This window comes from Colletotrichum fioriniae, assembly GCF_027942845.1.
Source record: "Colletotrichum fioriniae strain IMI 355084 chromosome Unknown scaffold_10, whole genome shotgun sequence".
NCBI lineage: Eukaryota > Fungi > Ascomycota > Sordariomycetes > Glomerellales > Glomerellaceae > Colletotrichum > Colletotrichum fioriniae.
The window spans coordinates 457,363-470,305 of NW_027076846.1; the positions used below are offsets into that span (position 1 = coordinate 457,363).

The 12,943-nt window shown below is 54.6% G+C and overlaps 4 protein-coding genes across 4 annotated transcripts; 1 reads left to right on the top strand and 3 right to left on the bottom strand.

The window, feature by feature from the left end:
- Positions 1-146: 146 nt before the first annotated feature.
- On the top strand, positions 147-1,088 carry N0V96_008176 (uncharacterized protein; the record flags this gene model as incomplete). The annotated part of the gene is made up of 2 exons (XM_053193769.2): positions 147-777; positions 847-1,088. 2 exons carry the CDS (start codon positions 147-149, stop codon positions 1,086-1,088), a joined length of 873 nt encoding a protein of 290 aa, XP_053048714.2.
- Positions 1,089-1,500: 412 nt separating this feature from the next.
- On the bottom strand, positions 1,501-2,436 carry N0V96_008177 (uncharacterized protein; the record flags this gene model as incomplete). Its single annotated transcript, XM_065758246.1, has 1 exon — positions 1,501-2,436. The coding sequence occupies one exon, from the start codon at positions 2,434-2,436 to the stop codon at positions 1,501-1,503; it is 936 nt and encodes a 311-aa protein (XP_065613001.1).
- Positions 2,437-3,191: 755 nt separating this feature from the next.
- Positions 3,192-5,227, bottom strand: N0V96_008178 (uncharacterized protein; the record flags this gene model as incomplete). The annotated part of the gene is made up of 2 exons (XM_065758247.1): positions 3,192-3,617; positions 3,929-5,227. 2 exons carry the CDS (start codon positions 5,225-5,227, stop codon positions 3,192-3,194), a joined length of 1,725 nt encoding a protein of 574 aa, XP_065613002.1.
- A 2,614-nt stretch (positions 5,228-7,841) lies between these two features.
- On the bottom strand, positions 7,842-12,585 carry CDR1_5 (Multidrug resistance protein; the record flags this gene model as incomplete). Its single annotated transcript, XM_053193767.2, has 6 exons — positions 7,842-8,265; positions 8,332-8,561; positions 8,618-8,851; positions 8,908-9,852; positions 9,911-11,443; positions 11,500-12,585. 6 exons carry the CDS (start codon positions 12,583-12,585, stop codon positions 7,842-7,844), a joined length of 4,452 nt encoding a protein of 1,483 aa, XP_053048712.1.
- Positions 12,586-12,943: the final 358 nt, after the last annotated feature.

Below are 12,943 nucleotides of genomic sequence, written 5' to 3' on the forward strand. Positions count from 1 at the left end.
ACTCGAAACAATATTAAACCACGAACTTTTTCTCTCCTCTTGATTACAAAATCCTTCACAACGACACTCTCACCACAATCAACTTAATTCATCAAGCCCCATTATTGTCATACAACATGCACTACCTCCAAACAGCACTCGCCATCATGGCAGCGGCGGGCCCGTCTCTTGCAGATAGAGACTTCTCCGTCATCAGGGGCACAGGCGCACCGCACGGCATCAGCACAGCAGATTGGAACTCGGCAATGGACCATCCCAACCTGACGACCTCCTACCGCTTCAACGGCCCAGACGTATCCGCTGCCTTTCCGCCAGCCAACGATTCCGCCTGGACGGGGACCCCCTTTGACCTCAGCGTCAACGTCGCTGCACGTGTTCATACCACTCGTAACGATAAGCGACAGTTGCAGCAGTTGTCATATCGGCTCCGAAGTAGAGATGACGATGATGACGATAACGACGACAGGAACAGGAACAGGAACGGAAATAGGAATTACTTCACAGGTTCCTCTATCAACCTCAAACAGGTTGATGGGCAACAAAACGTCGACTCAGGCTGGAAGCTTTGCGTTAACATCTTTATACCGAGGCTAGATCGGGTGGCTAGAAGCGGATCTCAAGACGATAGCGGCGACTGTGGTGCCTTCCTCTCCACCGAGTGCCGCCAGAAGCTTTTGGATACATCCTCTGGTCAGTTCGGGTCTTGCGGGGTCGCAGATTTGCCCAGCGAATGCAAAGATTTCCTCGAGGACGCCAACGATGAACGCTTTGGTTACTGTAAGTTCTTATCATACCAGGTTAGTTGATGTAGTCAAAGATTAGCGGCTTACACACTTGCTTGAACAGCTCCCAACATTGGCTCTGGATCCCAAATCTTCGCCTACGGATCCCAAGCCTATAACTGGGGCAACAACGACAACAACAACGACGGCCGTCGCCGAGGTGGCGAGTATGCTATCGCAAGCCGTATGATTTGGCCCGTAATGTTGACCTGGGGCGGCTCTGCCGATGCTGCGGAGAGTCGGGCTACTCTGCACTGCGTCCGCGCAAAGGATGTCGTTGCGGGAGCGATGTGCCTCAGACTCTGAGCGAAGATGACGACAACGACAATGACGACGACGATGATGATGACAATGATCGCAACCGTAATGCGGCTGGTATCAAGGGACCCTTTGCTGGGTGGTCGATGGTCTTGGCTGTGCATGTTTTCTTGGCGATGATGTTTTACTGCTAGAGCATGAATTTGTCACAAAAGGCTGAATGTGTTACGGATTCTTCTCGCAAGGTTGGATAGATGATGAATGATTTTGAACTTGGTAAGAAAATTTTTGTCATTATTAACTTGGGGATATCGAACGGGGATAGCTCATGTTATGGAGTAAAGGTTGTAAACTACTTGATTCTTTCATTGGTTTTCATAGACTACCTTAGGTTGAGCGAAGTTCTTTTTGATATTTCCGAGAACACCTTCTATCTATCGGACTTATTTGCCTACATCACCTACTTGAGTGAGGCTGGCGTCTCCATCCTTCCAAGAAAGGTTCGCAAATCTTCCAGTTTGATACCTCGCTCATGATTCAACGTCTTCTCCAACGGCCAAGAGATCCCCTTGCCCGCACCAAAAATTCCGCGGTACTTATTCCAGTTGTTTGTCGGGTCTCGCGCAAGACTCTCCCTGATCGCCACCATATCCCACACTTCCTTGCTAAACTCAATTTCAGGAAACCGCTCCTTCATTAAACCCGCCACAGTCCCGTACGAGACAGTATCGCCAGCAACATACACGACATTCCGACCTTCACCAGGAATCCCACGGGGCTCAAAGACCACCTCAGCGGTCATCCTCGCAATGTCATCCGGCTGTGTGAGGGTAATCTCAACATCCCAACCCCCAAGAGCCCTCAACTTCTTTTCCTCGAAATCCACAACGCCAAAATCCCTTACAAACAAGAAACTCATAAAGAGACCAGTACTAACGATAACCCATTCTGTCTCACTCTGAGCTCTCAACATGTCCCTGACATCAAGCTGCTCGTCGAATAGTGCTTGCGTGCTTCCCCGCCCAATAGCATCATAATCGACGCCAAATTGCCAGGGAAAGTACCGCCGGACCTGGGCCAGGAGAGTGGCTTCGCAGATGCGTCGCTGTGTTCCGGCTGGGCCGACAAAGCCCGTACAGCTTATGACGGTTTCATATCTCGCAAAGATGGAGACGAGGGATTGGAGGGAGTCGTGGACGACGTCGCCAAGTTCGATCGAGATGCCGAGAGATTTGATATGTGTGATGGATTTCGTCTTGGATGGGTCGGGTGATGAGACAGTGGTGGGCCGGAGGAGGACGGAGATTTTGGAGGTGGGTGGACGAGAGGGGTGAGATGTGAGAGCGTTGAGGATGGCTGTGCCGAGTTCGCCTGCTCCGAGGACGAGGATTGACATCTTGGGGAGTTGTTTGATGGGCGGCTTGAGGAGTTTGTCTACAATCAAAACAAAGCGTAAATATCGAGTATTAATGAAATGGTAGGCTGCTGAGATGATCGCAAGTTCTGTTTGGGCACTTCTACATGCTTTAGTGAAGATGAAATTGAGAACTCATTACATTTTCTTCGGTCTGCTTGACGAATTAATACCGCAACTCTCGGAAGAAAGCCCTCAAGGAGCAGTGACAGTCTGATTATGTATGATAAATACCTTTCTACGTGGCTCAGACACTAGGTATCCGTACTTGTACTGATGTAATCCTGCGTTAATCCGGAGCAGTGCGGGGTCTTCCACGGAGACTGCCACGGAGTCCTCCTCCGTCTGAGTAAGCACCGGCGTTACGGCGATTAAAACCGGCGGTGGATCTCCGTGGCCGGCCCCAGACCCGGACGGTACAAGAGGATCAATTTGGACGGCGGGCACTATCTGAAATCTCTACCATCTTGACGGTGATCACGCGTATCCTAGAACGGTTACGGAATGTAATATGCAATGTCATTATTTTATAGTCAAGGGGGCGTAAAAGTCATTATATCCAGTCCTGTCCAACCTGTATGTACGTTCTCCATGGATCCAACCAACATGAAGTGCCAGCAAAGACACTCCTCCAAACCGTCTGATGCAAAGCATCATGCCCAACTCCGGATATCATCAAACAACGTTTTATGCAACAGACGCCTCAAGACCCTTCTCATCACCGTACCTGAATGAGCTCACGGAACCCATGGTCTGCTCTCCTCAACAACACTTCGCTGCTGAATCACCAACTCCTCATACGTATCCGGGAGCCGCGGCCACTGCGGCTGCAACCACTCGTCGCCCGCAGGAACGGCAGGATACCCGCTCTTCAGGGTAAGCACGGCGTCCACTGTCTCCTCAACCTCATCATCGTCCACCTCAGAGTCAGCCTCGTCGAGCGGCGTACAGGCCTGGAAAGGCTCCTCGCGGCGTACAGCGTCCACAGCGTCCTTGATGACCTCTTCCCACCAGTCGACCTCATCCCACGATTGCTGCTCCGCTTCGTCGTCAGAGGTATCGTCCGAACCATCCAGCTCTTGAACCTGGACCTGACCTCGAGTATCGACCTTTTCCAACCCCCTTGAGATCTTGCTCCTCCTCGTCGGTCTCGTCGTCGACTTCTAGTATGTCCTGTTGCGTCGGTTCGGGCACCCTCCTCCCAGGTTGCAAAGCATGCACCGCCTCGATCGGCAACCCAGTGATGATCGACACAGCCGTCTCGATCCCCCTCTTGACAGCAAGCGCCCCGAGCAGCAGCTTCAACGCGTGCTCCCACCGACCCTGCAGCATAAACATCTTACCCCGGCACCACTCGTATTTGATAAAATTCCTATGATGGCTCGGCCGGCCCCAGTACTCCCTCTGCAGCTGCGAATACGCAATCAGCGCGTTTGTCTTGTCGCCCGCCAGCTCGTACAGGTACGCGAGGTACTTTAGTATATTCCGAATCTGCGCCTCGTCCTGGGAAGTCGTTGGACGCCGCCCGCTCGATCTCGAGACACTTGCGGTACTCGTAGGCCGCCTCCTCGTGGAGCCCCGCGCATCGCAGCGTGTGCGCGAGGTTCAGCCGCGTCTCCAACGTCTGCTCGACCACGCGCGCCACGTCGCTCGCCTCGCGCCGGCACATGTCGCGCAAAATGACAATCGCCTCGTCCCACCTCCGCAGGGCCTTGAGCGCCGTGACATGGTCCTCCATGTTGCGCAGCGTCACGGTGCTGCAGACCCCGAACCGGGCTCTGTGCTCGTCCAGCACGCGCTGAAAGCGCCGGCAAAGCCCAATGACCTCGTCGTACTTTTTCAGCCGCAGGCTCGTGAGCCGCGCCAGCTTCAGCGTCCACTCGCCGTTGGCATAGTGTAGCAGGTCGGCGGCCAGGTCCATGTTGCCAATCTCCACGCGGGCCTCCTCGTCCCGCCCGCGTTCCGAGAGGCACATTGCGATGTTGTAGTCGATGGCGGCCTTCTCCTCGTGCCCGAAGACGGGTACCTCCTCGTTCCAGTCCCGCGCGATGCGGTACGCGATCTCGGCCTCTTCGTACTTGTCCTGGTTGACGAGCATGCTCGCCAGGTCGCGCTGCGCTTCGATCGTTGTGACGTGGCGTTTGGCCCTCCGCCGCACCAGTGTGGGCACCAGCTCGCGCAGCAGCTTCTCCCCTTCGGCCCAGCGACTCGTGTAGTAGTATATCTCGCCCAATTCGACCATAGAGTGTAGACAAAAGTCGCGCCATGAACCTGTAAAAAGCGTCCAGCGGAACGATCTACCCCTGCTGCTGCTGCTGCTGCCCGAATCCGACGATCGCCCTTCACGGCTCTGGCGCAGCAGGCGCTCGGCGAGATGAGCCAGCTCTTCGGCCTCGGCGATGTCGCCCAGATCCTCGCGGCGCACGAGGGTGTCGCCGAGGAGCAGGACGGCGCGCATGAGGTAGAAAGTTTGGTCCTCGCTCGTTGGAAGACCCTCGAGGAGGAGTTTCGCCATGCGGAGGTGGTGCTGGGCCGAGATCCAGTCTTCGGGGGTTTGGTTGCGGTAGGCGTGGCCGACGCTCAGCAGGGCGAGCCCCTCGGTCAGGGTCCCCAAGCCTTGGGACTGGCGGAGGGCGAAAGTGCCAAGCCGTAGGGCCATGCTCCATTTTCCGCGGAGCTTGAGGAGTTCTGAGATGCCGAGGAGGGTGAGGATGGAGGCTTTGTCGGAGGTGCGGCTCACCGCCCCCCATCGCGGGGCCTTGTTCGGGCGCATGGCGGATGGTTTTCTTGGGGGTTTCGGGCTGGCTCACCGCGTCGGGGGGTTTCGCTATTGGGGGGATGTCGCCCCCTCGAAAGGACCTGATCGTGTATCGCTCTCGGTTGTCGTTGTCGGGGGCGTCGTGGATGTCGTCGGGACAGCGAGTCTATGGGCTTGAAGTTGAGTAGGTGTCGCAAAGGTGAAGCAGGCCAGTAGGAGAAGTGAGGAATGTGGCCGTTGAGGTGACAGGCGCGCGAAGTGAGATGAGAGTGAGTCAAATTTTGATGAGCGCCGTGAATGTATGCCGTGAGCTGTGCTGAGCGAGCCAGACCAGTGGCTATCCTCCCTCCCGAGAAGCCAAGTCTGGCCAATTCCCGAGCCCCGTTGCGGTTGGAGAAAGATTAAAGTGAGAGAAAAGAGTTGAGGTGAGTGAGAAAGTGAGAATGAGTGTGGTTCGGAGTAAGCCACGCAGAAGACCCCTTCCTCCTTGTGGCCACCGCACCTGAGCTACCTTGGGAACGGGTTACCGATTGAGCTTGCGCTGGTTCCTGATTCTGGATGAGAGGGTTTGCAAGATCGAAACGAGGCGAAAAGAAAGGTGTGGTGAGAAAGAAACGGCGAGGCGGCGGCAGCTTGAGCTTGGAGTAAAGCCACGCTTACTCGCTGCAGCCCAGAACCCAAACAAAGTTGAGGTAAGGTGATCGATCTCCCTTTTGGTCCTTTTTTTCGCCTTCGTCTACATGCACACTACCTTAGGTGCCACGGTGCTTAGGCTTCGGAGGTTGCCAGCGGTCACGAACCATGGGACACTCACAAAAGTCACAGAGCAAGTTGGAGGAACCTAACATGATGAAGGGGGAGGGGGGGGCTGGACCGCGTGCGTGTGGCCATGCGACCACTCAGGGCGAGGCACTTGTCCTGCAGATCCAGGACGTGCCAGTGTGCGTGCTTCAGGACGAAGCCATCTGACGCCCAATCACCAACAGGACCCGGCGGTAAGACCGGCAGTCTGAATTTCAGAAAAAGGGTCCGAAAGGGATGCTGAAGTGTGGAGAGGTCCAGACATCCAGGCCGGCGTCGTATCCGATCGTCGAGCGGAGGGCGGGATGAAGCAAGGTCACCACTTTACCAAGCAATAGCCGAGTCCCGACCAGGAAGAGAGCTTGACAAAAGTATCAATAAGACGGTCTTATGGCACCGATCAGAGCCTGGATTGGGCGAGACATGGTGGTTAGCATGGGACAAAGTTGGGACCAAAGATGGGTGGCGGGGGGAGAACATAGCTGCGGAGCGACAAACACAGCATAAACAACAGCAGGGATCCATGGGACCTTCAGGCATACGGCGCCGGACGAGCTCTCTGTTATCCCTGTGTGCCCAAAAGCATCTACACTAGAACCCCTTGGCCTCCAGGTACAATGTAAGGGGAGAACAACTTTGCTGACCATATTATCTAAGCAGACACAGGCATCCAGGGACATGACAAACGGCGCTATTAGAGACCAAGGCGCCCCGAGCCATGCCCCAACAAGAATCGGGTTGTGGGCTTGTCTCTCCCTGCAGTGATGCTAAGAAACATTTGGGTGCTGTGTTGAGGAAAAGAACTGCGGGTAGCTGAAACATCGATTTGTATGTTACTGCATTGTAAACGCATGGCTATCAAGAACTCATCGTAGCTAGCCAGACATAGAAGAGAAAAGAAAGCAAAACACTTGAAGAACATTTGCTTCTTCAATCATTCCATCTCACCACGCTCCATCAGCTCACTGAGCGACGCATTCCAGAAGGAACGAAACCTGAAACAGGCCGTCAACGGGCCCTGTTGGTGGTGAGACTGTGCGCAAATTCCCGATCAAAACACCCCAAGACACATCCAAATTCCAGAGACATTTCCTTCGTCTTTTCTCTTACCCCAGACTTCGGAATCGCTTTCGAGGAGACAAACAAACAGATCCGACTGATAACCCCGTTGTTATTCTTCTTGACATGCTTCTAGGCTGTCCCAAGACTTTGGCTGATAATGACGCTGACGTTCAAGGCGGCCGCTTAGTCCACCGGTGTCCTACGCTACGACAGCCTATGGCGCGACTTCGAAGTTTTTAAATGCCCGCATGCAGGAATACAGCGCACGTTGACTGTCTATCTATTGGCATGAAGGAATTTTAGTACGTCATCGTCCATCTTGACTCGGGCACACGAAGGATTTTGTGCGACCTTCCCGTGCCCATGTCCGGCCCTCCGCGCCTGCGTTTCCGGACTTCGGTCCCCGAGACGCACACTAGGCCGGAGGATTGCATCGGACGACTCCATCAGCGTGGGCTTCCGCTTGGCGTGCAGGTGGTTGCGCCTGACTCAAAGAATAGTCTCTTGTTTGCCATTGACCACATTCCCTCAGTCATGTTCTCATGCCAGGAATCATGGTGCGTGAAGCAGATTCTATGTCTATTAAATATTGCGATTAAATCCTTAGGGAGCAATCTGAAATGTGCTGCGAAGCATAGCACAAAAACCCTTTAGCGCCAACCCTGCGTCTAACCATCTTCATCCCATTCTCTCAATCTAAACCCTAGAATGTATTCGTTCATTCCGTCCATACTTCTATCACAAAAGGAATCTTGTCACATCACATCTACTCCTTCTTGACCTTCTTGTTCTTAGGCATGCGCACCAGCCAGTACACAAGCGCAGCAACAACAATGTTGAAGATGCAGTACGCCCACATCAAGCCAAAGTTTCTCCACCGGTGATCAAAGTCGACATTGATCCCCTTCAAAAACGTGTTGGTATCCGACATGGCGCAGTACTGGCACTCGGTCGAGTTGCTAGCATCCGGGTTCGAGAGGTAGCCGCCGGCAGCGGAGATGTAGTCGGCCATGTACTGCCCGCACGTCTGTCCGCTCGGCGCCGCAAAGGAGACGAACTCGTTGGAGGCGCAGTGCACCGCGGCGTTGGCGAGTGAGGTACCCAGGAAGCCTTCCACCACATAGGTGAAGGGGTTGACGCGGTACATGAAGATCCAGAAGCCTGGGAGGTCATTTGGTCCGGCGAGAATTCTGGTGAAATGAGGTGATTAGCCATCGGTCTTATGGAAAAGGACGTGAGTAGAAGAATGGACTCACCCGCAGAAAGCAAACATCATAATGGCAAAGAGGTTGACGATGCCACCGGCGACTTCAGCGTTGGGCAGGCCTGCAATCATCATGTGGGCGAAGGATCCAGTGAAGATGAAGAAGACCCAGACTTGGAGGAACATGGTGATGCCGCGGGAGTCGACGGCGTCGGTGGCGTAGGCGTTGCGGTAGAGGCCGATGGGGAAGTACCAGCACACAAAGCAGAAGACGGAGGCGAGCTGTGAGAAGGTTTAGTGAACTGCTGGTTTGCAACTAAGGTCAAGGGAGAGCTTACCGAGTTCCAGGCCATTTCCACCAGGATGTTGGCAAACATGAAGGCCTTCCATGAGTACGCCTTTGAGGGCCTCTCACGCGCCTCGTACATGGTGCGCTGCGACACAAAGATGGGCAGGATTTGCTCGACGACCTGGCTGAAGACTGTGAGGAAGATGAAGACGCCAAACATTTGGTTTTGCAAGCCACGCTGCGTATTCTCAGCGTTCAGGAACGAGAGACCGATGAACAGAGCCTAAGAACATGAGTCAGTCGGAGAGTCGAGTGTAAGGACCTTAGAGAGTTACTCACAGCACCAAAAGACAAAACGCCCTTTGAGTAGATGTAGGCAGGGCTTCTCCAGTATTGCTGGAAAACACGCTTCGTGACCTCAATGAACTGCGTACCAAAACCGGCAGCAAACTCCTTGTAAGTGGATTGATCTTGACTATTGGTCAGGGCAGGTCGCGAGGAACCTTCAGAGCACAACCGGGTCAATTCAGCCTGAACGGACTGGTACTCGGGTGTCTGGCGCCAGACAGCGGGCCAGTCGATGTCGGTGTGAGCGCCAGGCGCAGCACCGATAACCTCAAGCATATACTCTGCGGGATTCGCGCCAGGCGGACACTCCGGTCCACCATTTCGGACAAAGTAGTCCACCAACGTCTGCGAATTTTTGCCAATCTCTCCAAAGTAAACCGTGCGGCCGCCGCGAGCGAGAAGAAGTAGTCTGTCGAAGCGCTGGAAGAGCATTGCAGAGGGCTGGTGGATGGTACACAAGATAGCCTGGCCGCTCTTGGTGAGCTTCTCCATGAGGTTGCAAATCGACCACGAGGTCTGGCTGTCGAGTCCGGAAGTAGGCTCGTCGAGGAACAACAAGAGCTGCGGGCGGGCGGCGAGCTCAACGCCAATGGTAAGACGCTTCCTCTGCTCGACGTTGAGGCCTTCGCCGGGCACACCAATAACGGCATCGGAGTATTCTTCCATACCAAGGAGGCTAATGACAGTGTCGACGTACTCGAGCTTTTCCTTGCGGGAGTAGTTGTCTGGCTGGCGAAGGAGGGCGCTGAAGTTGAGAGCTTCGCGGACGGTGGAGGTGTGTAGGTGGAGATCTTGCTGTGTCACGTAGCCCGTTTTCCGCTGGAAAGAGTCGTCGCGGGGTTGGCCGTTGACGAGCATGTCGCCGGAGATGACGCCCATTGTTACGCGGGTGGCGAGAACGTCGAGCAAGGTCGTCTTGCCGGCTCCAGAAACGCCCTGTTGGTGATGTTAGCCGCTGTCTTGTTGGGAGTTGAAACTATTGCAAAGGACTTACCATGAGTGCAGTCAGAGTTCCAGGCTTAACCCAGCCGTCAACGTGGTCCAGAATCCGTCGAGGTTCGCCCTTAATCTTGATATCATAGCAAACGTCCTTCCAGTGGAAGACTGAGGTCTGCTTCTCCATGCCCGCAACGCCCTCGGAGTCATCCTCGCTTCTCTGCTGCGCACTGGCGGCAGAGGCACCTGTCTCAACATCGACGGCGCCTTGCTTGCGGCGCTTGCTCATGGCCTTACGGCTGAAGACCAAGACCTCGCCCTTGGAGCGCTCGGAAGCGATGTATTCGGTAGCGAAGAGATGCAGACCCATGAAGAGGATCATGTAGGCAATCATGACACCAAAGTTTCTCCACCGGTGGGAGTTCTCAAAGCCGTACGAAGTGCTGAGATAGGCCGTACCGCTGACCATATCCTGGCCTGGGACGGATCCCGCCGTAGAACAGACGCGTTCATTGGCAGCGACGGAGTCGTAGCCGGGACCCATGGGTACGAAGGTTGAGCAACGGAAGTCGCGGCCGATGAACTCGTTGAGCATGACGCTCTCGAGACCATAATAGACCGGGTTCAGCCACCTGACCCAGCCCAACCAATCTTGCATGTATTGGGGCGGGATAGCGAAACCAGTGTACAGAGCGATGAGAAGCAGAATGATGGATGCCGGCGCTAGTGCCTGAGCTACTGACTTTGTGACGGAACCGATGAGACGGAACATCATCGACATGGTCAACGTCATCGAGAAAGAGACGAGCAGGAAAAAGAAGAAGGCGCCCGGTTCGCGACGAAGGTTGCCCATAAAGTATAAAATGGTATTCATCAGGACGGCATTAACAATCTTGTAGGGCAAGTCGACAACCATGGCCGAGAGAGCTTCCGCGCTGGGGTGGTATAAGGCATACCGGGCGTGTTTCTCGACAATCTTGCGCTTGGCGTACAACGTCATGATTTCGAGGATGCTGCCAAAGGCGTTGATGATGACCGTGAAGAAGAGAAGGATACCGCGGCGGAAAAAGCTAGACGTGTTGGAAGGCAGATTGTAGAACAGACTGCTAATGATCAAGGCCTCAAAGATGTTGGTGATGAGCATCGTCAGCGTGATGCTGGGATCGCCCTTGAGCATCACCCAGCTACGCCAGAGCGTGAGACGCATCTGCTCCATGTACGAGAGCGTAAACGGCGAGTTCTGGCGCTGGGACTTGGACTGGTCGATGCGGCGGGACGCGAGGAACTTTTGGTAGTGCTCGCCGCCAAAGGGATGGCGCTGGAGGTAGTCTTCGACGTCCTCGAGGAGGCGGGCGCGCTGCTGGCTGGCCTTCCAGGCACGGGCAAAGTCGTCGGGGGTGCGCGGCGTCTTGCCCTCCCAGCCGGGGCGGATGACGCGCTCCTGGTGGCTGGTCATGGAGGTGAGGAAGTCGGCTGTCGTCTGTTGCTCTGGGCAGATGAAACCTAGGCCCTCGAAGTAGGCTTGGGCTTCGGTGGTTTTGCCAAAGTAGATTTGACGGCCTTCAAACAGAACGACGACCTTGTCAAAAACCTTTTTATTTGTTAGTCGGGCAGCTTAGTAGAGCAGGATCAGGCTCCATGACTTACATCGTAGGCATCCTGGGAAGCCTGGTAGATGGCAACGCAAGATGTGCAGCCCATAGTATCAGCTTGGGTTCTCAAAGTTCTGCAGAACTCGAGGGCGTTGGCACTGTCGAGACCTCTCGTACTGTTGTCCCAGCACTGCAGCGGCGAGTAACTCAAAGCCGCCTCGGCGATGGTGACTCGCTTGCGTTCTCCTCCAGAGACTCCACGAACGAAGTCATCGCCAACACGGGTGTTCTTCGTATGCGAAATACCAAACATGGCCATCGTCACATCACGAAGATGCTCGGCGTACTCGCGTCTGGTGATGCCATCCGGGATGTTCTTGGGGCATCTAGCACGAGCTGCAAAGTACAAGGTGTCTCCGACCGTCAAGTGGGCGAAATGCTCGTCAACCTCGGCGGTGTAGATAGCTTCGCCCCTGAAGGCGGTGCGCATGTCCTTGGGCTGGATCCCCTGGTAATTGATGGTCGCGTCGTCACTAATGTAGAATCCATGCGTGTCACCGGCGATCGTCTTCAGTAGGGTTGAGCAACCGGAACCAGGAGGTCCGAGGACGGCAAGCATCTCGCCGCTGTGGACGACGCCCTCGAGGTCGTGGAGGATATCGATGCGTTGCTCCTTTGCACCCGTGAGCTTCTTCACCAAGCTCGCCGCCTCAAGGAAGACGTTGCCGACACTCTTCTGGTAGTCCGTGGAAGTGCCATAGCCAAAAACGTTTAGGTTCTTGAAGGCGATGCCCGTTGTCTTTGGTGGGTTTCCCTCCGAGGTGTCGGTGCGGATGTTGTAGAATGCTTTTGCCCACTTTCTTGCATTGAAGTCTGGACTGCTTGGGTTCAACGGGCCTTCGGCGGGAACTGGGAAGAGAGAACCGGGGGCGGCGTTCGATTGCGTGGTGTATCTGCGGGCAAGTTGCAGAACCTCATCGTTCATTCGCGTTTCCTGATCAGCGGCATCTTCATGCTTCGTCCATTCTTTCTCGGTGGTCGTGCCAGCTGAATAAGACCCAGAGCTCGGTGGAAGAACCTTCTTCTCGTTGGTCGATGGTGGTGGCAGAGTGCCACTATCCGTGTCGCTATCAGACCGCATTGTCGCTTTGACGGTCACTAAGACCAGACGACAAAGATAACCCAAAAGTAGTCAAGTTTGAGGCAGTGATAGTTGGTGTAAATGAAAGATATGAGGAAGATGGAATCTTAGAAATGGGATGAGTTGACTGAAACTGAAGTTGGAAAATATCATGCCATCTCAACTTCGAGGCACCAATTATATGTATCCATCCCCGAGCGTCAAAACATCTGAAAGCCCCATATTGCCAAGTTGCAAAAATCTCATCATCACTCATACTTGCGTTAGTTGCTGACGTTCGCTGTTGGTTGGTGGTACCGGACTGGCGGATATTCGTTGGACGAGAGTCCGAATGTCCGCAATTAGGGGTTTTCTTCAG